At 53.0% G+C, this 26,685-nt stretch overlaps 2 protein-coding genes across 5 annotated transcripts; one reads left to right on the forward strand and one right to left on the reverse strand.

Moving 5' to 3' along the window:
* Positions 1-3: 3 nt before the first annotated feature.
* On the forward strand, positions 4-16,110 carry Mslnl (mesothelin-like). Of its 3 annotated transcripts, XM_008767615.4 has the most exons (17): positions 4-4,136; positions 4,211-4,287; positions 4,693-4,797; positions 5,574-5,694; positions 6,633-6,753; positions 10,093-10,178; positions 10,359-10,485; positions 10,563-10,753; positions 11,122-11,212; positions 11,410-11,551; positions 11,888-12,075; positions 12,147-12,302; positions 12,385-12,512; positions 13,857-13,987; positions 14,105-14,199; positions 14,554-14,803; positions 15,676-16,110. In XM_008767615.4, the coding sequence occupies exons 3-17, from the start codon at positions 4,755-4,757 to the stop codon at positions 15,864-15,866; spliced, it is 2,061 nt and encodes a 686-aa protein (XP_008765837.1). In that variant the 5' UTR covers positions 4-4,136; positions 4,211-4,287; positions 4,693-4,754; the 3' UTR covers positions 15,867-16,110. The 3 variants fall into 3 exon arrangements, with proteins under 3 accessions (XP_008765837.1, XP_063126090.1, XP_038943037.1); XM_063270020.1 differs by having other exon boundaries at positions 13,857-14,199; XM_039087109.2 differs by lacking the exons at positions 13,857-13,987; positions 14,105-14,199; positions 14,554-14,803; positions 15,676-16,110 and having other exon boundaries at positions 12,226-12,302.
* A 298-nt stretch (positions 16,111-16,408) lies between these two features.
* Positions 16,409-25,841, reverse strand: Msln (mesothelin). 2 transcript variants are annotated; one of them, XM_006246022.4, is made up of 17 exons: positions 25,770-25,841; positions 21,896-21,986; positions 21,510-21,553; positions 21,157-21,203; positions 20,729-20,849; positions 20,091-20,176; positions 19,589-19,718; positions 19,303-19,496; positions 18,984-19,074; positions 18,808-18,907; positions 18,383-18,561; positions 18,035-18,190; positions 17,807-17,949; positions 17,602-17,729; positions 17,217-17,311; positions 16,700-16,886; positions 16,409-16,629 (listed from the first exon to the last, which is right to left on the reverse strand). In XM_006246022.4, the coding sequence occupies exons 2-17, from the start codon at positions 21,981-21,983 to the stop codon at positions 16,541-16,543; spliced, it is 1,878 nt and encodes a 625-aa protein (XP_006246084.1). In that variant the 5' UTR covers positions 21,984-21,986; positions 25,770-25,841; the 3' UTR covers positions 16,409-16,540.
* Positions 25,842-26,685: the final 844 nt, after the last annotated feature.

Genomic DNA, 26,685 nt, shown 5'->3' on the forward strand with positions numbered 1-26,685 from the left:
CACCTGGCTACTGCTTAGTCCCTCCCCACTGCAATATGTCTCCTCAACTGCCCCCACACACAGGTTTGGACTACAATTCCCATGGTGAACTGGACCAGAAGCCATTGCCCACTAGATCTTGGTAGAGATTTCAGGAAAGTTAGGACCATGAGGTCCTGCTTCTGCTTCCTGTGCCTCAGTTTCCCAATCTGCAAAAGGAGAGCTTGGAGTTAAATTGGGAGGCCATGCTAAGCCCCACTGAGTCCCCATTGGCCACTCACCAGCTTTTTTTTTTTTTTTTTCTTTCCATGGGGAGATACCGGTCTTTTCCTGTTTGTTCTACCTCAGGATGTCCCTCACTTAGCACAGGCCTAGTCATAGTGGTGATCGGGTGGGATGTCTACAGACCCAGGCACTGGGTGCTCCCTTCCCTCACAGCCAACTGCAAAGCTCTTCCCTCCCTTCAGCAACTGTCATACCTGTTATCACCACACAGGGGCACTGCTGGGTCCTGTTACCAGCATGTCTGCAACTGGACCCTAAGGCGCGTGCCCCACAGCCTGTGATCTGTAGGGAGTTGGGCTGGGCCAACTGCACACCTCTGTGGTTCTCAGGACTCCATCCCTGCCAGACCTCAGGCAGGGATCTATCTATCAAGACTCCCAAAAGGCTTCCCTCAGGAAGTCCAGCACCAACAGGGACAGGCCCAATACTCGGGCAGTACCTGCATAAAGAATCTGGTTTCACACAGGAAAGAGCCACTGTCTCTGGGAAGGCAAGCCAGCAGCTTTTTTCATCCACCAATGGCAGATATCCCATTTCAAAGAGGAAGCAAGCCTGGGGACTTAGCTCAGCTTAGCATTCATGAAGCCCTGGGTTTCAACTGCAGCAGTGCCTTCGAGCACACAAACCAACAAGCAATCCTTCACGTGGTGGTGCACACCTGTAGTCCCAGCACTCAAGGGTGGGAAGCAGGAAGATCCCAAGTTCGAAGTCATCCTCAGCTACACAAGTCGGAAGGCAGCCTGCTGGAAGAGCTCCTGTTTTAAAAAGCAGTTTTTGGAGGGGCTGGAAGGATGACTCAATGGGTGACTTACTTGCTGTGTAAGTGTGAAGACCTGAGTTTTGATTCCCCCAGAACCCACGTAAAGCCAGACATGCTAGCTCACAATCCCAAGTTTCTACCATGACATGGGAGGTAGAGACGGGAGGCTCCTCAGAAGCATGTGGGCCAGCTAGCCTGGTGTACACAACTTTGAACTATATCTCAAACAAGATGGAAATGAGGCAAGAACTAACGCTTGACAGGACTGTCTTCTGATCTATACAGATGCATGCAATCCCATACATACATAAACACGCATACGTGCACTCACATATACACAGAAATGTGCTCACACACAAACACGTGCACTCATACACACACATAAACACATGTGCACTTACCTACAGACACACATAAACATGCAAATATTATTATAAAGAGAAAGAAGCAAATCTCCCCCGTGGTGGGCAGATCCCTGCTGGAGCAGGAGGCAAAGCAGTGACTGGCACCATAGACAGTCAGCACCCTCCGGGGCACAGGAGCGTCAGGTGGGGTCCCTGGACAGGGGCAATGTTTCTCTGAACTTCCACCACCCATCCTACCTCCCAAAGGACACACCAGCTGTGAGAGCAAAAGAGTGTGACCTCGTGTCACAGGCTCTGCCAGACTTCAGTACACCAGCCATAGCTTGCTATCAGGGGAGAACCCCAATGGGCAGTGGTGGGAGAGGTCTCTGAACTATCCCAATGGCTAGGTACAGAGTGGCAAGTAGTGAAATAGATGGAAAGCAGACAGACAGACAGACAGACAGGCCAAGTTAGAGGAAAGGTGGAGCAGAAGGCCTGAGCAAGGCCCTACTCCAGAAAACACTCTAAAACGATGTCTACCTAGAAAATCCCCATCGGGGTTGGGGATTTAACTCGGTGGTAGAGCGCTTGCCTAGCAAGCGAAAGGCCCTGGGTTCAGTCCCCAGCTCTGAAAAAAGGAAAAGAAAAAAAAAATCCCCATCAGTCCTCATGGTCTCCCAGGCCCCTGTACCTACCCACTTGATTGAGCACCTGCTCCCATGCCAGGGGGATGTCCCCAGATGAGGCTCCAGAGTCCCAGTAGGGATCCACCTTCGTACATTCGCCCTCATCCTGTGGCTATAGGGCAGGCAAGGTTGAAAGGATATAGAGCAATTACTTATACAAGGCTCCCTGGAGGAGGGGCCACCTAAGACAATGCTTGCCTGGCCAGCACTTCAGGCAGGATAGCTAAGTGTGGGCAGTGTGCTGAAGGCCTTGCCCAGGGCTCTCTGGCACTTACTTTGTGCCCTAGAGCCACTCCCCCAGCCTCTCTGGGCCCCCATATTCTCATCTGGAAATCCAGGATTCGAACTAGCCCAAGGGCTGTGAGAGGGTTCAGTTAGTTACAACAGGGAGAGGGAGAGGATGTGGCCCTATCGGCTGTGACTCTATTGCTATGATCACTTGTTGATTCTGGGCCTAGGGCTACCTAGAGGTCAAGCCCACAATGGGCAGCCCAGAATCTGACCTCTGCCCAAGCCAGAATGTGGACACTCTCCTCCAGCCTACCTGAGCCCTGGAGGTAGGTGGAGACCCCTCACCACATGACACCTCCTCCCAGAGGGCGTCTCTGTGTCCAGCGTATCCTTGTAAGCCAAAGCAGGGGCTGTAAATTAGTGGTAGAGACTTGACTAGCATGCTCAAGGTCCTAGGTTCAATACCAGGACCTCAGATGAATACAAGCACAAAAACAATTCCTTAGTCAAAACCTGTCCCCGGGTCAGCACTGGAGTCAGAGCTCCATTGGCAGTCTGCCCTTGACCCGGGTTAATACAGGGGCTCAGGGTCAGCCTGTTCTCTATTCTTGGGACCTTTTCCAAAAGGTGTCCCCAGGAGTTTGCCCATCCAGAATGGAGTTCCCTAAAGTGGGTGCCGCTCACTATTGCCAAATGTAGCTTCTGGGAGTTGCTATGTTGGTTACACTGGACCAGATGGAAGCCCAGGAGCCCTGTGAGACCCATACTGAGCAAGATTCTGAAGTAGCCAAGCTGTCTGAACACAAACCTAACGGGGCACCCACCAGGCAGGACTCTGGCACTCCTGGGGGGTGGGGCTATGATCTGCTGTTACTACAGTTGCAGCCTTGCACGGTCCACAGAGCAGGTTTGATGGTTACCTTTGGGTGCAGATAGTGATTATGTGGCTTCAGATCCACACTCCAGGAACCAGCCTGGCACACTCAGGACCCATCTGCTTCAGCCCAGAGGCAGCGTCTCAGGATGTGGTAGGCTGGAAGTCCCCCTTGCATACCTTCTTCCTCACCCTCTCAGATGCCTGGTGGGGCCATCATCTTGGCCTTTGTGCTGATGATTGTGCCCTGAGATTTTGGCAGCAGCTTCCAGGCCCTGAGTAGAGCCATCGGCTGGAATAGCTGTCCAATGTATACCTCTCCGCCTGGTCACTGTGCTTCGCAGCCCACATGTCTGCATGGCACTGTCCTTAGCACCCGTGGGGTGTCCATGCCCAGTCACCATACTTGTCTCTGCATGTCTAATGTCCAGTGTGGGGACAGCTTGCCTGTGTCAGCACTGGGGATGCACAGTCTGTGCAGATACACCTATGTGCTCAGAGACGAGACATACGTGAATTCAGGCTGCCCCTCGTCACACCCTGAATGAAGCCGGGCCTCCAGGGGAGGTGTGTGCTGGGTGCCTGCCAACCCTGAGCTCAGCCCAAGCTCAGCCTGAGTTTCTCCTGGGGCTGAAGAGCAGGTGTGTGCTATGCCTGGGCCCGAGGGGTTGATACAAGCATCACCTGGCACAGTCTAGTCTCCTTCCCACAGGCCTGCCTGGCAGGTGTGGCGGTCACAGTGGATTGACGGGCAGAGCAGTCCCGGCCTGGCTACTGGGACAGTTTTGCAGATGAGCATGAACCGTGACAGCTCTGTCTACACTCTGCTGCAAAGATGGGGAGAATCTGAGCCTGCCTGGATCTCCGGCATCCGGAGCACCTGATCTATTGTATCCTGTGGCCATCTGGTCAGAAGTAGCCTCTTCCCTGCCCTGGACAGCACCTTCACTACCAGACTCTACATTCCGGCTCAGGTAAGACCTGACCCCAAGGGACCCACAGCGCTGCAAACCGCTAAGCATCTGAGCCTGTTTTGCTCCCCGCACAGGTAGTGACCTCCCCGTGTACCTCATGGGCCTCAGGAGGACATAGGAACCCAGAAGTCATCAGATTGTGCACCCCGAGGTAGGGAAAGTCAGTGGCACAAGGCAACAGAGCCAACAGCTCTGGCCGAGCCCCCTCTTGTCTTCCTAGAACCGGGATCTCAGAGACAGCTGACGGCTGGGGTTTGGGCCATGAGGTGTGGGGGGCCCCTCTCCCCCACTGCTTGGGAGATTCACTGTGAGATTTGCTAATTGGATACAAGGCACTCATGGGTCCCCAGGGCCCAACCTGTGATAAGAAAGGCCAGGTTCACTAGCTCCTCTCCCCTGCCACTCCCTGCCGTTGTGACGTTTGTTTGTGGGGCTGTTTTCCTCCCCAGGCAGGGTCAGATACCCTTCGAGCTGTTTGATACTGTCTCTCTTTCTGTTTCTCTCTCTTTCCGTCTCCGGTGAAACTAACCTGAATCGCTCCCTGCCTCACATCCAGTCAGGCCTGGACCTCCCACCCACAGCCTTTGGGCTTCCCTGCCCTGAGACGCTTCAGCCAGGATGAGCAGAACTCTCAGACGGTTGCCTATGGGCTCCAGAATGGGTGAGAAAACACTTCCACACGGAAGGGGATGCCTGGGGCTCTTGGGTGGCTATGGGTCATGTTGCCGCAGAGGTGGGGTATTGATGCTCCGGCCATCCCACGCACGTGAACCCAAACCTGGGGACCTGCTGCAAGGGAAGGAAGAGAGGAGACTGAGGTCCCTGGGACGCAGGCCAGCTAGTGTGGTACAAAAGAGCATTGGAACCACAGTTCCACCAGCACAGTGCTAGGGGTCCTAGTGTGGGCAAGACAGGGCAAGACATAGACCAAGCCCTCTTTGGTAGTCCTGGCATAAACCAGGCCAGGTCCCAAGGAGGCAGGGAGGAGAATGGTCCATAAAGGACATCAGAGCACTGTCCTGTTGTCTTCCACAGGCCCTTTGCTGCTGTGTAAGAGATTTTGCTAAGAGTCTGCTCTGTGTCACTGTGCCTTCCTCCTGGGCTGGGAGACCTGTTATGGCCCACTACAGAAAGGAGAGGCTTGAAAGAATATGGAGTCTCTGAGTTTTGGGGTCTCCGTGTTCAAACTATAAGCACTCAGAGCAACAATCAAGGAGGCACTTACACACATGTACCTGTGTACGGAAAACATACACATACTTGAAAATACTGTGTCCCAGTATGTCCCAGCAGACATACTGCACGCAGGCCCAGGCTATGTGCACAGAAACTGATACGGCTCTGCAAGCCTCCTCTAGGTCCTCATTCTAGGAGGGGCTGTGGCTGAGGCGGTCACAGGGAACTCCTTCTCGTGCTCTCACCAACACTCTGTTGCAGGCACGCTGGCGAGTCCTGGTCTCGCCCTTCTCCTGTCCCTCACCGCCCACTGCTCGGGTCCTCAGACTAAGGACTTGCCCAAGGGGGGACTAAATGCTAGCGAAGCCAACACATGGGTCAGGTGAGCAAAACCCAAACTGAGCATATTGTTTTCTGAGATGGGGCATGGAGAGGAGGAGTGGTCCTGAATCCTCTGTTGGTGTTCCCAGGGGAGGGACTATGTCCAGGGTCTGTAGGTAAGGCACAGACAGGGCCACTGTCTGCTATCACTGACCTAGAGGGCCTAGCCTGACTTCAGTGCTGCTCGCTGGCCTGCTTCCAGTGTCCAGTGTCAATTACATGGCGGCAAGAGAAGCCTTGACCATCAGGGACTTACAACCTCAGTCAGTATCCCCCAGGCGTCCCCCCTGGAGCTCCATCATCACCCATCACTGCTTGTAGGGACCAGGGCCTTCAAAGTCATCGCTATTCCCTAAGTCATTTTAGCTTAGTCATTTTCTTCGGTCTAGGGCTCTCAGGCCTGAGCTTGACTTTCCCATTTCTTGGGAATCCTGTTCATCAATGGGCCAGTTGTCAGGCAGGACCAGGGTCCCAAGTATGACTAGACAAGCCTGGGTTAGCGTCAGAGACACCCTCCCCACAGTAGGTGGATATTATATAACACCCTGAGAAAAGTCCAGAAGATGACCTCACCTATGGTCACCCAGCATGTGACCCTGTACCCTTCAGCAGCCATCAGGACTGGTCCAGGCCTGAGCCCCAGAGTGATGGCAGGACCCATGTTAAGTCCCACCCAGCTGAGAACCTGGCCCTAACAAGGTCCTCTAGGATGGATGATAGAAGGAGGGAAGGAAGGGGAGGAAGGAGAGGGGGAAGGAGGAAAGGAGGGGGGAAGGAAAGAATATTTTATCTGTAACAGGTACTCCCTGCCTCTTACTCCCCAATGGTGGAGACGGCTGAGAGATCTTAGTCCCCCTGCAGTAGCCAAAGCCTCCCTTGCCTTTTTTCGCGGGTCTTTCCCTTCAGACACCCACACGGCCTCCTTCTCCTCCCGCACAGGGACAACACCTCCCTCCTGCAAAACTTCTGGTGCTTGCCAGCCAGCCAGCTGCCCCGGGAACAGCTCTCCAGTTTAATCAGGAGCCTGGCTTCACAGAGGGTCGCACTCAAAGCCTGGCAGGTAAGTGCTTGCAAGGGCCGAAAAAGCACAGGCGTTTCGGGCTAACAGACAGGAACACAGGTGAAGGGGCCATTTTGCAAGGGCTTGGGGGGTTGGCACACAGCTTTCCTGAAGCAGAGGGCTGTCTCCAAGTCATCCTGGCAACCTCCAAACCACCTAGAATGTGACTCTTTGGTGGCCCCACTGTAATAAGTAGTCTGTCCCTTCTGAGGGGAGGCTTCTGCTACAAGATGACCAATGCAAGTACCCACATTGGGTGGTTCCAGCAAGTCCGTCTACACGATGCTTCGGCCTCAACTTGAAATGGCCCAGGTCTTGTCTGCTGCTTCAGGCTCCTCCCTGGGCTCACTTAGGATGTGATGCCTCCTTGGTCTAGCCCCAGGACTTATGAGGAAAGATCTTTTAGCCCATTGGCCTCTCTCCCACCTGGGGCTGCAAGAGCCCCGACCAAGGCCGACCGAGCCCACTTGGCCCTACATCAGACCAACCATCATCTGCCCAACTTAACAGAAGGAAAGAGCTGGACAGTGTGGCATGGGCCTTTAACCTCAGCCTTTAGGGACTGAATAGGGGACTGTCTCAACTGTGCAGAGAGATCCTTTATTTTTTTTTTAAACAACCTTTCACAAGTGTGCACCTAACTTCAAAATGCCCAGATACTCATTGCACAAACTGATAGACTGGAAGGGGAAATGAGTAAATGCACTGTGCTAGCCGGTGCCGTCTGCTGCCTGGCAGGGCAGATCAGGTATGGCAGAGGAATCGTGAATACAGAGGAGCTCATTCAGAAGTTTAATTGCTGGAGCTGGTATGGCGGACAACTTTACCGCACAACGGAAAGAACGCATGCTTGGTAAGAAACGAAGACAAACCCATCACTGGCTCTAAGATCCACCTTCCCAAGCCTTACAAAGAAAGCATCCAGTATCCGCTCTCGGAGCACAATGAACTTGAACAAGAAGTCAATTGCAGAAAGTAGATGGAGAACTCTCAGATACTTGGATATTGAACAACACACTCAGGGTTTTCTCTGTATAGTCCCGGCTGTCCTGGCACTCACTGTGTAAATCAGGCTGGCCTTGAACTCACAGAGATTTACCTCCCTCTGCCTCTAAGAGCTGAAATTAAAGGCATGCACCATCACCGCCTGGCTGAGGAACACACTCTTTAAAATAGATTTATTTTATATGTCTTGCTGCTTGCTGTCATGTACATGTCATGTACATCACATGCATGCCCAGTGCCTGCAGAGATCACAAGAGGGTGGGAGACGCCCCAGAACTGAAGTTATGGGTGGTTGTGAGCCACCATGTTGGAGCTGGAAATTGAACCCAGTTCCTCTGGAAGTGCAGCCAGTACTCTTAACTGCCGAGCCATCTCTCCAGCCCATGAACAAAACTCGCAAGATTTTATTTCTGGGGGTGAGGTCTTGTGTATCCCAGCCTGGCCTTGAACTCAACGTGTAGCCAAGGATGGCCTTAACTCTTTTTCTTTTAAAGATTTTTTAAAGTAATATGTATGAGTGTTTTTCTGCACATATGACTATGTACCATGTATGTATGCAGCGCTGGAGAGGGCCAGAAGAGGGTGTTGGATCCCCTGGAACTGGAGTTACACACAGCTATCAGCTGTCATGTGAGGGCTGTGGACCAAACTCAAGTTCTCTGCAGGAGCCGTTAAGGAGTCCCCTTAACCGCTTGCCTCTCTCTCAAGCCCTCAGTCCCAAACTTAAAAACTCGTGAAAGTTAAAAACCTTCCAGGGGCTTGGATTTCAGGTGTGCACTACCACATCTGGCACCAGGACAGTTGTAAAAAGGGTTTGAGCTAAACGAAAATTTAAAAATGCCTGCCATGTTGAAATGTGCTGGAATCCAGTGGCATGGAGGCTTACACAAGAGGATTAGGAGTTTGAACCCGAGCTACAGAACAGAGCCTTGTCTAGAAGAAAGAAGACTTACCCAAACCAATGGGATTCAGCAGGCACGACAGCGGACTACAGCTTTGCATGCGTGTGTTAGGAAAGAGAAAGATGCAGGGCCTGCACGATGGCTCAGCTGGTAAAGGGTTTTGCCACTAGCCTGACAAACTGATTTTGATCCCAGAACACAGATGATGGAAAGAGAGAATCGTCTCCCACAAGTTGTCCTCTGGCCATGTCGCAGTGTATATACACCACCACCACCACCATCACCAACACCATCATTATCACCACCACCATCACCACCATCACCACCACCGCCACCACCACCACCACTGCCACCACCATCACCACCGTCACCACCATCACCACCACCACTATCACCACCACCATCACCAACCATCATTATCACCACCACCACCACCACCACCACCAAAAAAAAAAAAAAAAAAGCAAAAGCAAAACATCTGAACAGTGTAGTATTCTATCAGGAAATGGGGGAGGGGGGCCGAAAGAAGAGACGAAAAACCCAGAAGCAAAAATGAACAAAGCCGGAAGGAAATCGGCACCAGAAGCTGCTCCTTTGTACCGGCGAAGCGCCCCTAGCCACACTGATAGTGGAAACAAGCAAGGCTTTGCCACATGCCCCTGGACAAAGGGATGGAACAAATGTCTATCCGTGCACAGCTGTGACAGCTTAGAGGCAGTGAACCTGTCCCCTGAAAGGCAGAAGCTGCCATTACCCCCTCCGGGAACATGGCGACAGCTCGCCACGATAGGCATGATGTATTCCTGACATCTCGGTACTCAGGAGAATCGAGTTCAAGGTCAGACAGACGACATAGGGAGACCCCTATAAAGGAAAGAAAAAGAAGGGAGAGAGGGAGGGTGAGGGCAGAGTGGGGAGGGGAGACGGACATTTTCTAGGCAAAGCTGACCCACTTTAACCCTCTGTAGGGCTGCTCGCCTCGGGTGAGTTAGAACTTATACACAGTTGAACAACTGCTGCAGCTCTAATTTGAACATCTGGATTTTTATTTTTATTTTTTGAGTCACAGTCTCTACATAATCCTGTTGTCCTTGAACTCACTCTGTAAACCAGACTGGCTTCCACCTCACAGAGATCCCCCTGCCTCTGCATCTACAGCGCAGGGATCAAAGGCGTGCGCCACCCCACCCTAGTCTGACTTTTTACTGCAGTTTGTCCATCTGCTTCTCTCAGGACTGTCTTGTCTCGGGCCTTGTTTTTCCACCTGCCTTCTCAACTCTGTGCTACTCCAGGTTTTCTCTCACACATGTCTCCAATTCCTTCTTAAAGTGTGTCTTCCGCTGAGCTGGGGTAGGGGCTGGGCAGTGTCCCACCAGGGTCAGGCCACACTGGGCAGACAGTAACCCGCTGCCTGACTTCTACCCCTGCTCAGCTCAGCTGCTTGGCCAACCTTGCTGCACGGCTAGGTCTCCAGGACGACTTCCAGTTCCACCCACCCAACCTTCTACTTTTCTACAAGTGAGTATCCCTGCCATCAGCAGGGAGGTTTGAACCCAGGACATCAGTGATGATCTTCTTATCATGTGCCTCCAATTGTGATGGGGCCGCCACCGCTGGTCTTGGGCCACCCTAGAGATATGGGGAAGGCTGGTGGGAGGCCCAGTCCTGCCTCCCTGACTTCCCTCCGCTTGTCTTCAGCCTGAGCCAGGTGGGGGACACTAACTGCCGGGCCTTCATTCACCGCGCTGCCCAGGGGGACACAGAACTGCTGGCCAACCTACCCAACCAGAGAGTTGCTCTGCAGCGCACAGCCTTGGCCTGTCTGGTAGGTACCTCAGGTGGAGACAAGATTGAGCAGCGAGGCCCAGTTACTTGTTCATCACTGACCTACTGTCCCTGCAGGGGGGACCCCACCTACCGCTCAGTGCCTCAGACCTGTGGCTTCTTGGTGTCCTGGTATGTGACATGGAGGCACCACAAATTGTGACCGCAGACCCCAGTGTCCTGAAGAATCTGCTTCGCTGCCCAGGGCTTACTGTCATGCAGACTGCTGCCCTCAACACCCTGCTGGCCAATGGGAAGACGCAAATCGGGTGGGTGGGGTTTCTAAGAATCAGTCTTGGGGGGGGGGGTGGTCCAGGGAGGCTAGAGGGCTTCCTTCCTTCAGATAAGATGGGAGGGGCTTGAGGTTTGAACCCAGGACAGCAATGATGCCTCCTTGAAGTCTTACTGTTCTTTGAACTCTAACCCCAGCCTCGACCCCACTCTGACATTACAGGTTGAAGCAGTGAGGTGCAAGGCTAAGGGGGCTTCCCACTTAGGGTTCATAGCAAGACAAATCCCTAAAACTCTGTGGGTACTGGCTAGGAATCAAGAGCCTATGAATATTCTTTCGGCCTGCTTAGGAGATGGGATAGCATATTAGACTCCAATAGAGTAAGTACTGTCTCCCATGCACCAGGCCTCCTGGCTCCTGGAACCTGGAAGGGCTACAGGCCCTGGGACCTCTGGCTACCTACATCAGCCCCCATCTGTGGGAGAAGGTGCAGGAGGTAGGAAGGTACCCGGTGTGGGACTGGCTGTGGGTACCACCAATCCATCCAGGACCATGTGTGTCACACAGCTACTCTGAGCCTTGAGTGGTGACCCTGGGGGCTCTTATCACACAGCACAAAGGGCCTGTGGGGCAGAGGGAGGCACTAGGTTAACCCTTCCTATGACTGGGAACAGACACACTTGCCTCTGCCAGGCTGTGGGGTTGGACTTCTTTCGCAGCGTGGTGGCTGCTTGCCGAGCAGGCCAGCTGAGCAGACATGATGCCAGACGCTTCGTCACCAACTTCCTGGAGTCCAAAGCCAATTCAGTGTCCTCAAGGTCCAAGCGGCGCACAGGTCAGTGTGACCACCATATACTAGGGACTCTATGCCTCCCCAAGTCTGGATTCCTAATCTTGATCCAGTCTGGGCAAAGCTCTTGGTTAGAGACCAAAAATGAGGAGCAAGTCAAGGCCTGGTTATGGTCAGAAGTAGAGGCTAGGCATGGTGGCACTTAAGGGGCTGAGATAGGAGGATCTTAAGTTTGAGACCAGCTTGGAATACATAGCAAGATTCAGCCCTGCAAAAGCGAAGAAGAACAAAATGTGGGCCAGCATTAAAGATGGGTCCCAAAGCCAGCAAGCTGTCATCTCAGGCCTTCACCCGCCAGCAGTTCATCAGCACCCCTTGCAGGGAGATCCTGTGTCCGTGGCAACATCACAGCAGCCACCCTGCACGACGACCTCTTCCTGGTGCACTATGACTGCACCCAGCTGGAGTCCTGCCTAGGCACACGTGTGCTCAGGGCCAACCTGGACCCATTGCTCCAACACCCGCTGCCTGCAGAGTGCCAGCATGTTGTCAAAACCAAACTTGCTCAGGTGTGTGGATGGTCTGTGTGGGGTGGAGGCTGGAGGGCTCAGCTACAACTTAAACTGCCCACCTGCCTCAGATCTACCCACATGGCATCCCCGAGGACCAGCTGCACCTCATCCCCTCGCTGGTCTACCTCTACTCCCTCGCTGAAATAGGCCAGTGGAACATCACATCCGGAGACACAGTGATGATCCTGCTGGCCTCAGACGCGGCTCTGGACAACCAGACAGAGGTGAGGGTGCTAAGGCTGGCAATGGGGCGGGAGCTGGCTGGTCTGGTTTACCCAGCCCCACTGAGCCTGGCGCTGTCTCCAGGCAGTTCTCCAGAGGTTCTTGGACCATAACGGCAAGGTCACTGGAGCTCTTCTGGTAGCCATCGGGAGTTCCCGTCTCTGCTGGATGAGCATTGAGCAGATCCAGATCATCCAGCCCTCAGAGTTCCGGTGAGCCTCTCAAGCAGCCACCTTCCTGACACGAGGCACGGGGAAGCTGAAGTGGGGAGAGGGAGAGGAATGGTCCAAGGCACACCACCAGAGGTTTATTGGACTACTGTAAGACAATGTCACAAATGGCAGGGGAGACGGCTCAGCCTGCAAAGTGCTTGCAGCACATGCACAGGGACCTGAGCTCAGATCCCCAGCATCCAACGAAAGCTGGAGGTTATCACCACACCTGTAATCACCACACCAGCCCTGGGGAAACAGGGACAGGAGGATCCCCGGGGCTTGCTGGCCAGCCAGACTAGCTGAAATAGTGAACCCCAGGCCAGTGTCCCAAATAATAATTGCTACTGAAGTGAAATTCTGCACTGTGCATGCATGCACACACACACACACGCACACATGCACACGTGCACACACACATACACACACACAAACACGAACACACATGCACACACACACACGTGCACACACATGTGCACACATACATACACACACAAACACGAATACACACACACATGCATGCACACACACATGCACGTACACACACATACATACACACAAACACGAACACACACATGCATGCGCACAACACAAACACGAACACACACACGTGCAGGCACACACATATTCATGCACACACATGTGCGCACACATGCACAAACACACACATATACACACAAACACGCACACACACATGCACGTGCGCACACACACACAAACACGAACACACACACATGCACGCACACACACACACGCATGCACGTATGCACACACATACACACACACACTTCATAATGGTGCTTGCCAAGTCTCACAGCCTGAGTTCGATCTCTGGGTCCCACAGTGTGAAAGCAAGTACTGACCCCACACATGTACCGTGGTGCATCCTCACACAAAAATAATATTTAAAAAAAAAACTTAAAAAGCATAAAATGAAGAAAGGAAGCCTCACAAACTGAGTGGCTTAAAATGAGAAATATATCCTCTAAGACTTCTAAAGGCCAGAAGTGCAAAGTCAGGATGTCCACAGGGCCAGGCCCCTCTGAACCTCACGGGGAAGTCTGTCTTGCTCTTTCCTATGTGTCTGTATCTAAACCCCCACCTGTCATACGGACACCAGGAAGTGGATTTAGGGCTAACCTAGGAACTTCATCTTCTGCGATTTCATCTGTGAAGAAATTTATTATTCCCAAATAAGGCCACTTTCTGAGGTACCCAGTGGGTTCAAATTTGGGTGGCTATACAGAGGGCAAGAGGAAATCAGTGCTTTAGAGGATGCAGAGTACACTCAGTGGTCCCATCAGGGCCTTTCAAGACTTCTCATCCGCCTCATCCCGCTCGCAGGCTGGCTGGAGCTCCAGACGTCTCTCCCTGCCCTCAGAGTCGGAAGGACGTGCTCTTCGCCAAGGCTCATGAGGCCTTTAGGAACACCAGCAATGTGGGAGAATACTACTACTTAATACGCCCCTACCTCGGTGAGCCCTGTACTGTGCTCCTCTGCCTCTCCTTAATATACCCTTCCTTTACCCTTTGTGTCACCCCCCCCCCCGCAAGTCCTCTGCTTCCTCGGCTCTCGTCACTGCTCCCTCTAGGTGGTGCCCCCTTGGAGGAACTTCAATACCTGGCCCAGGCCAACATCTCCATGGATATTGACACGTTCACCAACCTCAACCCCCTGACGTTGAAGGTGGGCCTGGGGGCTACCTCTGTTTTGTTTTCTTGCAATGGGCTCTTACTCTGTAGCCCCAGTCTGGACCTCACAACCCTCCTGCCTCTGTGTCTTGAGTGCTGGGATTACCGAGATACACCACAATGCCCAGCCGGGAGTCTTGTCTTTGTGGTTGGCAGACAGAGTGGGGTTGGCCAAGCTAGGAATCCCAGGTCTCAGATGCATGTGCTCCAAAGTCAGAGGAGTGCAGCTGGCATTTGACCTCTGCCCCTCAGTCCTGGGAGCAGCACTGACCGTGTTGGGTCCTTCACAGGGAAGGGTACCCTTACAGATCCTCACACCTCCTCCCCAAACCTCTGGCTTCATTTGCAGAGCATGGGTGTGGACAGTGTAAGAAGTCTGCTAGGCCAGAACGTGGGGGATCTGCAGAAGGCCCGAAACCATCCAAACGTCATCCTGTGGATGCACAGTCACAACATGTCGGATCTGTCTGAGATGGGCCTGGACACCAGCCCCACGCTGCCCTATGTGACCAACAGGCCCCCCAACACTGCCTACCCACCATCCAGTTTGATCCAGTCCTCCGATCTGTCAGGGAATGATGGTGTTTCCCACGCCTCAGGTATGGCCACAGCCTTTGCTCCCTTCCTTTGCAGACCCCTGGCTGTCCCTACCTTTCTTTTGCCTCATGGGAACTGTCATGTGTCACAGCTGACACAGGTCATTGCCTAACGAACCATCTACAGTGACACAGTTGCCTCATCCAAAACTTACCAAACCAGGACCAAGCCTAGTGGCCCAGGGTTATAATCCCGGCTATTCAGGAGGCTGAGGCAGGAGGACTGCAAGTTTAAGACCTGCCAGAGCAGCAGAGCACGTTTAAAGCTAACCTGGGAAACTTGGATGTAACCTGCCTCAAAAATTTATACACAGGAGCTGGAGAGATGGCTCAGCAGTTAAGAGCATTGGCTGCTCTTCCAGAGGTCCTGAGTTCAATTCCCAGCAACCACATGGTGGCTCACAACCATCTGTAATGGGGTCTGATGTCCTTTTCTATCATACAGGCATAGATACAAATAAGAGTCCTCATACACATAAATAGCAAAAAAATTTAAATTATATGCATATGCATGTATAACTATATGTATTATATGTGTATATATACATACATATATGTATTAATATGTGTGTGTACATACACACACATATACATATGTACACACACATGTATCAGTGGATGTAGCTCAGTGGAAAGAATTTGCCTAGCCAAGTACAAGGGCCCAGGTTCAATCCTTGGATTAAACAAAAACAGAACAAATGCCCCCACCTCAACTCAAACCACAAGAAGGGACCAGGCTGGGACCAGAAGCGCAGTCGTGGATGGGCTCGTCCACTGGCCCTCCCATCTGTCACCACCACAAAGGGGAGGATACACAGAAGGGACTCTGAGGGCATCTTCCAATCAGGATTAATGGGTCCCTTCTCCACCTGCAGGAAGTCCTCCAGTCCATCTGTCACTTGCTGTGGCTCTGCCCTCCAGCCTTCTGTGGCTGCTACTGTGTCAGTTACCTTCGGGACAAATGGCCACTGCTCACAGGACATTAGGACTCTGGCCATTGCCAATGGCACTGACCCACGACAGTCAGACCCCTGAACATCAGATTCAGGAGAACTGGAGCTGCTAGGTGGAACAGGACACCTGCCTAGGCTGAAGTACATGTTTCTGGCCCCCAGGGGGACCTGCTGCTGTGTCCCCCCTCCTAGGAGGATGACTCTGAGCCCATAAGGCACTAGAACCTGCCCAACCTCAAGGACCAGGTGGTATAGAGTTCAGATCTTCTGACCTATTCCAAGACAAGTGGAACTTGGTGTTACTTGAATGTCTCTTGCCCTCACTGGTGGATCTGAATAAAGCACAAGGCTACTGTACAGCATGTCTCTGTGAGAGCCTTGTTGGGGACAGAATCCTCTTGACAGGGTCTAGACTGTGGTGGCCTCTCACCCCTCAGCTAGAGTCTCAGGGTTTCCACTACCCTTGGAAGACATCAGCAATCATACCAGGAAGGCCTTGAATAGCTACTACTGCCTGCCTGGGGAGGGGGGGTTACCATATTTCATTCCTCTTTCTAAGTTAGTGGATGGGGAGGATGAACATGGAGAACTGTATTTCTGTGATCACAAGAAACTCCAAAGTCATTCTCTCGACTTGGGAACACTGCAGGACATCTCAAGGGGGCACATGCCACTGTTTATTGGGTTCAAGAATCCTCAAACTTTGGCAATGACCCCTGGTATCCCCTCCTGGTCAAGATGGGGCTCGACAATAGAGCTGGGACCAGGAGCCTTAGGAGTGGTGGTCTCAGCTCAGTCTTAAAGCTGAGAGCAGAGCTGGAATCCATGCAAACACAAATCCTGGCCCAAGGAGTGGGGCTCCACTGGAGAAGGCCTCTGCAAAGAGAAGAGGCCACTCAGATTCCCAACTCCACCCCCAGCTCTGCCCACAGGCAGCCCAGCTCACCTCGGACATTGAAGTCTAGGATCAGGTAGCCATTGGGGATGCCACCCTGAAGTCCCAAACCCAGACTGTCCAGGTCTTTCTGCTGCTGTCGGAAGAGCCAGTCCCGGACAGGGCTTTTATCCTCCTCAGTCTTCAGGTCCCCAATGTGTGGCCCTAGAAGTTTCTGTACCTCAGCCACACTCAGCCCCTGTCAGAGCACAGGGCAGCCATCAGAGTCTCTAGGCCCCGAGAAGGTTGGAGGGTCCACTGGGAGTAAACCACAGCCCACAATACCTCAACCCCTATAAACAAGGGGCCCTTCAGGAGGTCATATATCTGCCAGCAGAGCCTGTCCAAATTCCCCCCTCACAAGGTCCAACCTGTCCTCATGAAGTCCTGTCTTTTGTCCCTCCTATACCCCTGCTTCACACACGAGGCCCTCATGAAGCTCTACCTGACAAAAGGTAAGGACCCCACCAACTCCCAAGCCCTTCTCCTCAGGAAGCCTGGTGACTGTATAGTTCCTACCTCTACTTACCACCAGGGCATCCACCTGCAGCTTCTTGAAAGTGGCTATGTCCATACTCACATTGTGCTGGCTGAGGGCCCGCAGGTCCTCCCTGGAGGCCCCACCTGCAGATGTTGAGGGCTCAGTTTGAAAACCCTCAGCACCACACAGTCCCACTCTTAACTAGCACACTCAATTTCTCAGAGATTATCTTCTTCCGAGGCAATATCCAAGACCTTCTGTGCTCAGCAACCATTGGACCACTCGGGCCAGAAGGGGTTGGAGAGCCAAAGTCATCAGAGTCAGATCCCACATATGCCCAGACGTGGGGCAGGGAGAGGATAGAATTTGGCATATGACTGTGGGGTCTGTAGTGGTCCTGTGGTGGCTACCCCTAGTGTGTGCCTTGACTCACCCAGAAATGTCCTGATTTTCTCAAAGTATTCCAGCCCGCTCACGTTCTGGAAGGCTGAGCAGGCCTTCTGATAGAGGATACCCAGATGCCTCTGGCTGCACTTGTCCAGGTCATGGAGCCCAACCAGCCTGGGGGACATCGTAGGACATGTCAAAGATTAGGAAGCTCTGAATATCCGCTCAGCCCTGCAGGCACCTGAACTCACCACATAACACTGGAGGGTATAGCGTGCAGATCCTGGGGGCTGAAGTCACATAGGTAACTTAAGGGGATGTTGTCCAGGGCTTTTACTATGTCCTCATCCAGCTTGCCTCCTCCCCGAAGATAGCAGGCGACCAAGGCAATCACCTGTGGGAAGAAGCCACTGAGGCACCTTGGAGCAGGGAAAGGTGCATCCCCCATCAGGCCACATGCCTCATGGGGTAGATGATACCTGAGCATCCATCTTTTGTCCTTTGCTGACTTTAAGCAGAGTATTCACTGTGTCTGGTGAAGTCACATTCCACTGCCGGATGTCCTCAGGGCTAACGTATCTGAAGAAGTGGCCCAGCTGCTTGATCAGGGACTCGGGATAGCCTTGTGGGTAGGTCTATGGAAGAAGGGGCAGAGTAACTCCTGGAGCCGTAGTCCTGGATCCCGCAGGCACACGGGAGCCCATTAAGAATTACCTTGTCGGGGGCTGGGGATTTAGCTCAGTGGTAGAGCGCTTGCCTAGGAAGCGCAAGGCCCTGGGTTCGGTCCCCAGCTCCGAAAAAAAGAACCAAAAAAAAAAAAGAATTACCTTGTCCAGTTTGTGCTTGAAGATGCTGAGCTGCTCGTAGGTAAAGGGAATTTCATTCACAAGGTCCATCTGGCCGGCCAGCAGGGTACCATCGACACAAGCCTCCAGCTCCCAATTCTGGTAGAAGATGAGGTTTTCATCCACCACGTTAGGCTCCTTCCCTGGAGGGCAGGCTTTCTCTGCAGGGGTAGGCAAGAGTCAGAGGCCCCTCTCAACTCTCTCTCCTCCCACACCTGCTATGACACATTGGCCTCAGTTTACCCACTGACGGCAGTCCTATTCACCCCGTGAAGTTATGACTGACCAAGCCGAGGAGACAAGAAAGGGCCACTGGTAGGAGTAAACGGAACGCTGCAGTGCTAGACCCCTTGTCCCTACTTGTCCCATCTCCGTCTGCTACCCAACAAACATGGCTCTGGGCTCACGTTCTGTGTCCCGCCGGAACCTTGGGTGTGTGACAGTCCACTTAGACCCCAGCCTGGAGGGCTCTCTGGAGATGCCTTGCAGCCATTCAGTGATAACATCCTAAGGATGGGGGGGGTGGTAGGTTGAGTCTCAAGGTCTAGCAGCCTCAAAGCCAGGCTGGGTATCAGGACCTTACCTTAGGGATGCTGTGGACAATGGACTCATCCAACACTACCAGCAAACCCTGCAGGGCATCCAGGGTGGAGACTGACCACGTCGATGGGGGACTGTCAAGAAACAAGGACACGGCTCAGAGACCAAGAACATGGCCCCAGACAGACATCGGGAGACAGGAGCTGGGACATACAATACCTCTGTTGAGAGGTCGGGAGTGCAACCTCCTAGGGAACAAGACCTGACAGAATACAGCAGGGGAGACCTGGCCCTAGAAAGCCCAGTCTGGTAATGAATAACCTCAGGTGTAGTTGCCTATATGCTAAGCCACTCCTACTCACCCATAGGGGGCTCTTCCACTCCTCAGAACCTCCCTGACAGCCTTTGCCTGGCCTTGGTCCAGGGGTCCTCCGCATCTTGCCAGCCAGGGGAGGAGGACTTCCGAAGATTTGGCCACGAATTCCCCAGGCAGGTCACAGGCCAGGCCTCCGAGAGCCCGTGCATCCGTCTCACTCACTTGAAATCCATACACACCCTGCACACACAGCCAGCTTCAGCACCTTAGGGGAACAACCAAGCCCCCCCTTTGTGCTTTGTCTACCTCTAGTAGATGATACCATTCCAGACCTGGCATTTCAGAGCCCCGGTCAGCAGCCTCTGGCGCTCCAGAGATCTCCGTGGGAGTACATTTACATTGGCTTTAGAGATGAGGGAGAAGAAGTGGGCACAAGCCTGTTGCCCCGGAAACATGGCTGGACTATGGAGAGGGGGGTATGCTGATTACTGTGTAAGTGTACAGACACACAGACAGACACACACACACATAGACAAATACAGAGACACAGACACAGACAGACACACACACACATAGACAAATACAGAGACACAGACACAGACAGACACACACACACATAGACAAACCCACAGAGACAGACAGACGGATGGACAGACAGACGGATGGACAGACACACACACACACACACACACACACACACACACACACACACACACACACACACACAGAGCACTCCATTAAATGCCTCCCTGACAAAACCACCCAGTCACTGCACATTGTAGTCCAGGGTTAGACAGTGGGAGGATGAGACCAAGTCCTCAGCTTGAGGCCTACTTGAGGAAGAGCAGCAGGTCCAGTGGGAGAGCATCCAGTTCCTCGTTGGTGAGGTGCTTAGGGAGGCGACGGGCCAGACAGCGCAGCTGCCGGAAGACCAGGACATGCAGCTTAGAATGTTCTAGGCCACAGCTCTCAAGGATGGCCTGGGGCACCCCAGTTCCATTCCACCCTACATGCCACAGGCTGTACCCTGGCTCTGTTCATAGACTATAGCATGAACATCCCTTTGCCTCAAGAGCCAGGGACAGGTCTGTCTTGATCTGGAATCCATGAACGCTCATCACACTGGCCTCCCTCTCCCCATCCTGAGTCATGCCACCATTGACCATATTTTGAGGACAGAGCCTTGAAAGACAATGCAAAATCTCCAGGAGAGGGACAGCAAGATCAGCTCAGGCTTGGGATAGCAGGCCCAGAAGAAAGGCATTCAGACCCCCAGAGAGCTGAGCCCCCAGAAGATACACAAGCTAGTGGTCAGCTTAGGCAGCATGAGGAGCTCTGAGGGGAGCCACTAGCCAGGACCAGACCCTGAGTTGGCATGAAGATGAGCAGTGGTATTCTACAAACTGGTCACCAACTTCCTAGTTGCAGTGTTTCTCCCTCATACCATCCAAGGACCATAGTAGGGGACTGACCTGATGTACTTGGAGCACGATATTCTTCTGTCTCACAGCCATAGCCAGCTCCTTGGCGTGTCCCATGCTTAGGCCAGATACCTCATCACACATGAGGCCAAGAAAGAGGCCTGTGGGAAGACTGGGGACAGGGCTGGGAGTCTGAACCCACTGTCCCTCTAGAAGTACTTCCCTGTCCAAAGCGTCCTCCCTTCAGAAGCCTGGACTTCTTGTGACCCTCTTTGGGACAAGTGATAGCCTGGAGGACAAGGTGCTTGTGCCCTGGAACACAGTCCTTCCCCTAACTCTGAGCCAGCCAGATCGGGAGGGAGTGGGTAGAAAGATCACTCAAGACCTTGAGGAATGACAGTTTGGGAACCTGGATGTCTGGCACCTGCTCACTCAGCCCACAAGGGGCTCCTGAACGCCCCCAAAGCTGCTGAACCCACCTGGCAAAGTCAACGGTGCCGGTCACAGCATGGAGAAGTGCGGCCTCCTAGGGGGACAAGGCCTGGCTGACATTTCCCAAGCAGATAGGTACTTCTTTACCCAAGAGTTTGGTCTCAACTGTTTCAAGGCCCAGGTACTGCCTGAGTCTGGCTACTTCTGGGGCAGGGGACTTAACTCCCAAGGGCCCCACTGCTTCCCAACTCAGTTCCTTTCGGGATTCAGCTACAGCCAGGATCCTGCTACTCTCTGGGCTCAGAGACACTTTTCCCCACAGCCCTCTTTGAAAATCGACACCAAGCAATGGTATGTATTCATGTTAAAGGTACATCACCCTGCAGCCCCAAGACCTCACCTGGCTTGTCCTTGTAGTCTGGGTCTGCAGAAGTGGCAACCACCCTGTGGGCCAGAGGGTACAAAGTTGAAAGAGAGGCTGGGGCAAAACTGCTCTCTGGCCCAGCCCTCTGCATACCCCACTGGGTGTAGAGAGAGCTAAGGCCCCTGCACCCCTTTGTGTCATATGACCTACACTCCGTAGGCCCAGGGATCTTCCCCACTAGGAGTGTCCTCACTTTCTAGGCCTTTCATTGTTCTCAGTCCCTAACCTTCCTGGGACTCAAGACACCTAGCGACGGCCCAAGGAGAAAGCCAAGGGCAGGTAGAGCCTCATCCAAGGTCCCAACTCATGAAGGCCCTGGGTTCCCTTACCTCTCCCTGGAGATCAGCCCACCCCATACTCACCAAGACTAAGGAGAAGCAGTAGAAAGCTGCGGCTGCAGATGGGGCTTCCACAGGACCCCAGCAGGGGTTGGGCTGTTGGCAAGGCCATGGTCTGTGGATAACAATGGTTCTGAGGTCCCCACCTGTCCCACCCCTCAACTCACACCACTGTTTGGACACAGTGAGGGGCCTGTTGGCAGTAGTGTCTACCGGGCAGACTCCCCACACTGACCGCTTGCTTGCCGGGGCCCGCCCCTAGGAGAACCAGCCCTCCTTCAGGGAGGGGCCCTGGGTCTGAGTCAGCTAGGTGGCTCTGCTATGAGGCCCAGTGGGCAGCTGAACTCACCCTCCATCCCCACAGGGCAGAACTTGAAGCATAGGACAAAGAGGCAGGGCTGTCCCCTGCTCAGGTTGTTACTGGTTCCCTGTTTGTACCGGGGGCACTGAGTGGTTCTTGCTGGGGCTTTCGCTGGTCCACCCTTGGCCCTGAGGCATGGGGCTGAAGGTATCTGTGACTTGCACAAACACAAGGCCCGGTCAGGCTGACCACGCTGTGGAGAGAGGTGATGTCTCTTCCGTGTCAGTCCCTTTGGGTGACACGGCTTCTCTGAGAGCTTTTCAAGTTCTGACATGATCAGGAGAACTGGTAAATAAATGGGTACCAGATTGTCCCCTCTGGGGTGGGGTTCAGGGGTTCTGTGGACAGGGTGGGTGCAGAGCTGTTCCTTTGAGAATCGTCCTCCTGAACAGTGTGTGGGACTGTATTCTAGCTGACTTCGCCCCACCCCTGCTCAGAATATGGGCTTCTCATCCCCCCATGTACGGAGCTACCTGGACAACCCAGCAGTAAGGATTGTCTAGGGAACCCAGACCCCACAGGCTAGGAGGCTCCCACACTAAGAAGCCCCAGAGCAGGCAGAGCAGGCTGCGGACCAGGAGATGATGTGAGGGGTAGGTGAGCCCAGTAAAAAACCAGTCTCAGTGTCTCCCCTCAACCTAGGAGACTATGCAACCTGCAGCCAGCCTTATGTGAACCAAGCCCTAGTGGGAGCAGCAGAAGAGCCTGGCCTCTACAGGCAGCCTCAGGCCCTGGAATCTGCATCTTTCACACCCACATCTCAAGAGACTCAGATGGGAGCCACTGTCTTACAGTTACATAGAATTCAAGATTCTGGTGCCCATTCAGCTGGGACTAAAGACGCATCTCAGTGTGAAACAGAAAATCCCACAATGGTTCCATCAGCATTGTGATATGGGGTCCCTGGAGCTGGAGGAACACAGGAGAGTGGTTTAGATGCACCCCACCCCTCATCACCTAGGATCAGCACCAATCAGCATCCAGTGTCACTTATCACTTGCACACCTGCAGAGCGCCAACTGTATGCCAGGCCTCGCTGGTCTTGTCTAGGACTCTAAAATGGGACCCAGCCATGGAGAGAGCTGACTGGCTTTTCCTTATGGCCAGGCCACATTGCCCCTTATTCTCCAGGTGGCTCTGAGCAGACTACAAGCTCCTCAGCATGGAGTTCGAGGTGAGGTGGGCATTCTCCTTCCTGCTCCCTCCAGCTAGGGTGAAGGGTCACAGTAAGAAAATCACAGCCTCGGGCTGGAGAGATGGCTCAGCGGTTAAGAGCACCCGTCTGCTCTTCCAGAGGTCATGAGTTCAATTCCCAGCAACCACATGGTGGCTCACAACCATCTGTAAAGAGATCTGGTGTGTCTGAAGACAGCTACAGTGTACTTATATATAATAAATAAATAAATCTTTAAAAAAAAAAAAGAAAAAGAAAATCACAGCCTCAGGGGTTGGGGATTTGGTTCAGTGGTAGAGCGCTTGCCTAGCAAGCGCAAGGCCCTGGGTTCGGTCCCCAGCTCCAGAAAAAAAAAAGAATAGAAAAAAAAAATCACAGCCTCTCTCTGCTTCTTTGCCTGGCGCTGTGTCTACAGCCGCGTGCACAGCCTCCCCGCCCCCCAGCCTAGTCCAGGGCTAGCCCTGAGTGATGGGAAATGAAGTCAGACCACATTCCTTACAAAGTTCAGGCTTGGGTGAGGGTGGGTGGGATCAAAAACCAGGGATGCGTTGTCAACCCAGGGGCCACCTGGTTCTGCCTTAACCCCAGAGGTATCTTGAGGCCAGCTAGGGTTACACAGCATGTGAGGAGCAGAAGGGGAAGTGAGTCCTTGCCACCACCTTGGTGCGGCTGGGAGGAACACCCATGGTGGGCAGTTCTCAGAACCTGTGCTGTGCTTGTCTTGACCCTTGGCCAGCTGGGCCAGAGGTGCCAAGAGGCACTGATGGAGATGAAGATTCACACTACCCACTGTGCACTTTGGATATGAGTAATTACTGACCTCTAAGTTAGCATAGATTCTCCTGTCACTTTGACCCCCAGAAGGCCATTGTGAACCCTGAGCGTGGATCTAGGAAGTACGGACCCCAGGAAAGTCCCTGGCACCAGTTATGAGAATCCCCAGCTGAACTGGAGTTTCCAATACCACGTAACCAGCACCAGGCCGTCCTAATGGGAAGTGGACCAGGAATCACTCACAGGAGACTTGTTTGTACTACCTGGCAACCCTGTGTCCCCCATGTGACTTATGTGCCCCCCGACCCTCACTCTGGAGTTCCTTTCATGTCTCACCCCAGCACCGTAGGAAAAAACCTGGACGGGGACAGCTTTGGCTGCTGCCACAAAGGTGCAGTCAATTCGGCACCATTGCAGGCTCAAGACTTGGGTGCTGGAGGAAGAGAAAGTGTGGGGAGCCCCTTGTCCAGGTCTCCAAGGGTTGTAGTGGAGCCAGGCAGAGCATGGTGAGGTGTGCCGGGGCAACAGGGTGTGGAGCAGTCTACATTCCTGGCAGATGCCGATGGTCTGTGTACAGCGAGAGGGGAGAGCAGCTGACCAGGTGGGAGATAGCTGACTTTTATCTTTGTCTATAGTTCAGTTTGCCTGAGTGTGGAGTCCCAAAACCCACTGCAGCCCGCTCCCTCTCCCAGGTCCCCAGCAGCTAGCTCTCCCATGGAAAATACTAATAAGCTGGTCTCCTCTGACTCAGTTTCTTCATCTAGGAAGTAGGTGTAGACAGATGGTTCAACCTCTCTGGATGTCCCAAGAACAAATGAGTGCTGTTCCAGGCATCTGGGAGGGAAACTTCTCATGCCCTGAGAATGTGTGGGTGGGGATCCTGTACAGAGCTACAGACGGGCCTTAAGCCAGGCATGAGCCATGTGGGGGAAGAGGGCTGCTCTCGGAACAGGGCTGCTCTTGGCCCTCATCTTGGGGAGTCAGGAGAGAATCAGACTTGGGCTTCCTTCTTACTGTTTATTTTCCGGGGAGGGGGGGGACAACACTGAGATAGCATATGCCAGAGCTACAGGGCAAGACAGAGCATGGTCTCTCAGTAGTAGGTCCACTCATCTCTAGGAGCAGGATGCTGAACACAGCCAGGCCACAGAATCCTTTAAGATGCTTCCAGATTCAAGCCCTGCTGTGGATACTACAGTGGGCAAGCAGTGGGCAGGTGAGAGGGCTTCGAAACACAGACCCAAGGCTGGGTCAGAGCCACTGGCTCACGATGCGGAGATGACTCAACCCACCTAACCCTGGTGGGCATCCAGAGGCAAAGCTACCATAAATGCCACAGTGTCCCTCTCAGACTTTAGTCCCCACTTAGTAGAGTGACCTTAAAACTAAAAGATCTCATTTTCCCTCTAACTCTTCCATTAGTTAGTAATTCCAATTCCCAGCATAGAGTCCGTCCCTGCTTTTAGTATCTACACAAAGAACTAGACAGTGGCCCAGTGGTGGTGCAGCATGCTCACAGGAGGCCCTGGGTTCCCCAGAACACACACACACACACACACACACACACACACACACACACACACACCTACCTACAGAAACCTTCTGTTTGCAGAACTGAGTTTACACAGCTCCCATCTCTGACCTTTTTCCATGAGTAGGTTTCTATTCTGCACAGTTGGACCCAACCCTAATCTTTCCAGAATTCAACAAGGCTGCCAGGTAGAAGGGTCAGTTTACAAAATCAACAGAGACGTAATGACTAAAAGATGCCAGGCAGAACAAACATGGATAATACTGTGGGAAATAACGACCGTACATTTTATCGAGAAACTTAAAATGTGATCATTATCACATTGGTTGTTTTACTTCGTTTTGATCTTCTAAAATTACAGCCACATTTAGGAGTCAGTTCTCTCCTCCAACCATGTGGGGCCCGAGGATCAAACTCAGGTTGTCAGGCATCAGACCTTTACCTGATGAGGCCACCTTGCTGACACAGTCTGATAGAGCCTTGGCTGGCCTGGAACTCACTCTTTAGACCAGACTGGCCTCAAACCCACAGAGATCTGCCTTCCTCTGCCTCCCAAGTGTGGGACTAAAGGTGGACTTAATCATACCTGGCTCCTTGTTTGTATTTTTTGAGGCAGGACCTCAGGTAACCCATACTGGCCTCAAGTTTGATGGATAGCCAGAGATGACCTTGAACTTCTGATTCTCCAGCCTCTGCCTCTTAAGTGTTGGGATTACCAAGTATTCCTTGATGTCAAAATTATTGTCGCCTAGGCCAAGGAGATGACCCCTTGGGTAAAGGCATCTGTCACCAGACCTGGTGACTAGCGTTCAATCCTCAGGATCGCATGGTGGAGAAGGAGACCTGATTCTAGGCATACATATGCTGGCACACATACGCACAGCAATAAACACATGTATTAATGATAAGGACGTTTTGCTTCTTGTCGTTGAAATGTTTTACGCATGTCCCATTTGTTCTTGCTGACCTGTGAT

Source organism: Rattus norvegicus, chromosome 10 (assembly GCF_036323735.1).
Source record: "Rattus norvegicus strain BN/NHsdMcwi chromosome 10, GRCr8, whole genome shotgun sequence".
Lineage (NCBI taxonomy): Eukaryota > Metazoa > Chordata > Mammalia > Rodentia > Muridae > Rattus > Rattus norvegicus.

Bases quoted from the DNA above. Each gene is read 5' to 3' on its own strand.
- Mslnl (XM_063270020.1), top strand. From the start codon at position 4,755: ATGAGCAGAACTCTCAGACGGTTGCCTATGGGCTCCAGAATGG. The intron at 14,200-14,553 runs GTGGGCCTGGGG...CTTCATTTGCAG, and splicing joins TCAACCCCCTGACGTTGAAG to AGCATGGGTGTGGACAGTGT. The intron at 14,804-15,675 runs GTATGGCCACAG...CTCCACCTGCAG, and splicing joins TGGTGTTTCCCACGCCTCAG to GAAGTCCTCCAGTCCATCTG.
- Msln (XM_006246022.4), bottom strand. From the start codon at position 21,983: ATGGCCTTGCCAACAGCCCAACCCCTGCTGGGGTCCTGTGGAAGCCCC. The intron at 20,177-20,728 runs GTCAGTCCCCTA...GTCTTCCGGCAG, and splicing joins TCGTGCTCCAAGTACATCAG to CTGCGCTGTCTGGCCCGTCG. The intron at 17,312-17,601 runs GTGAGTCAAGGC...CAACATCTGCAG, and splicing joins GAAAATCAGGACATTTCTGG to GTGGGGCCTCCAGGGAGGAC.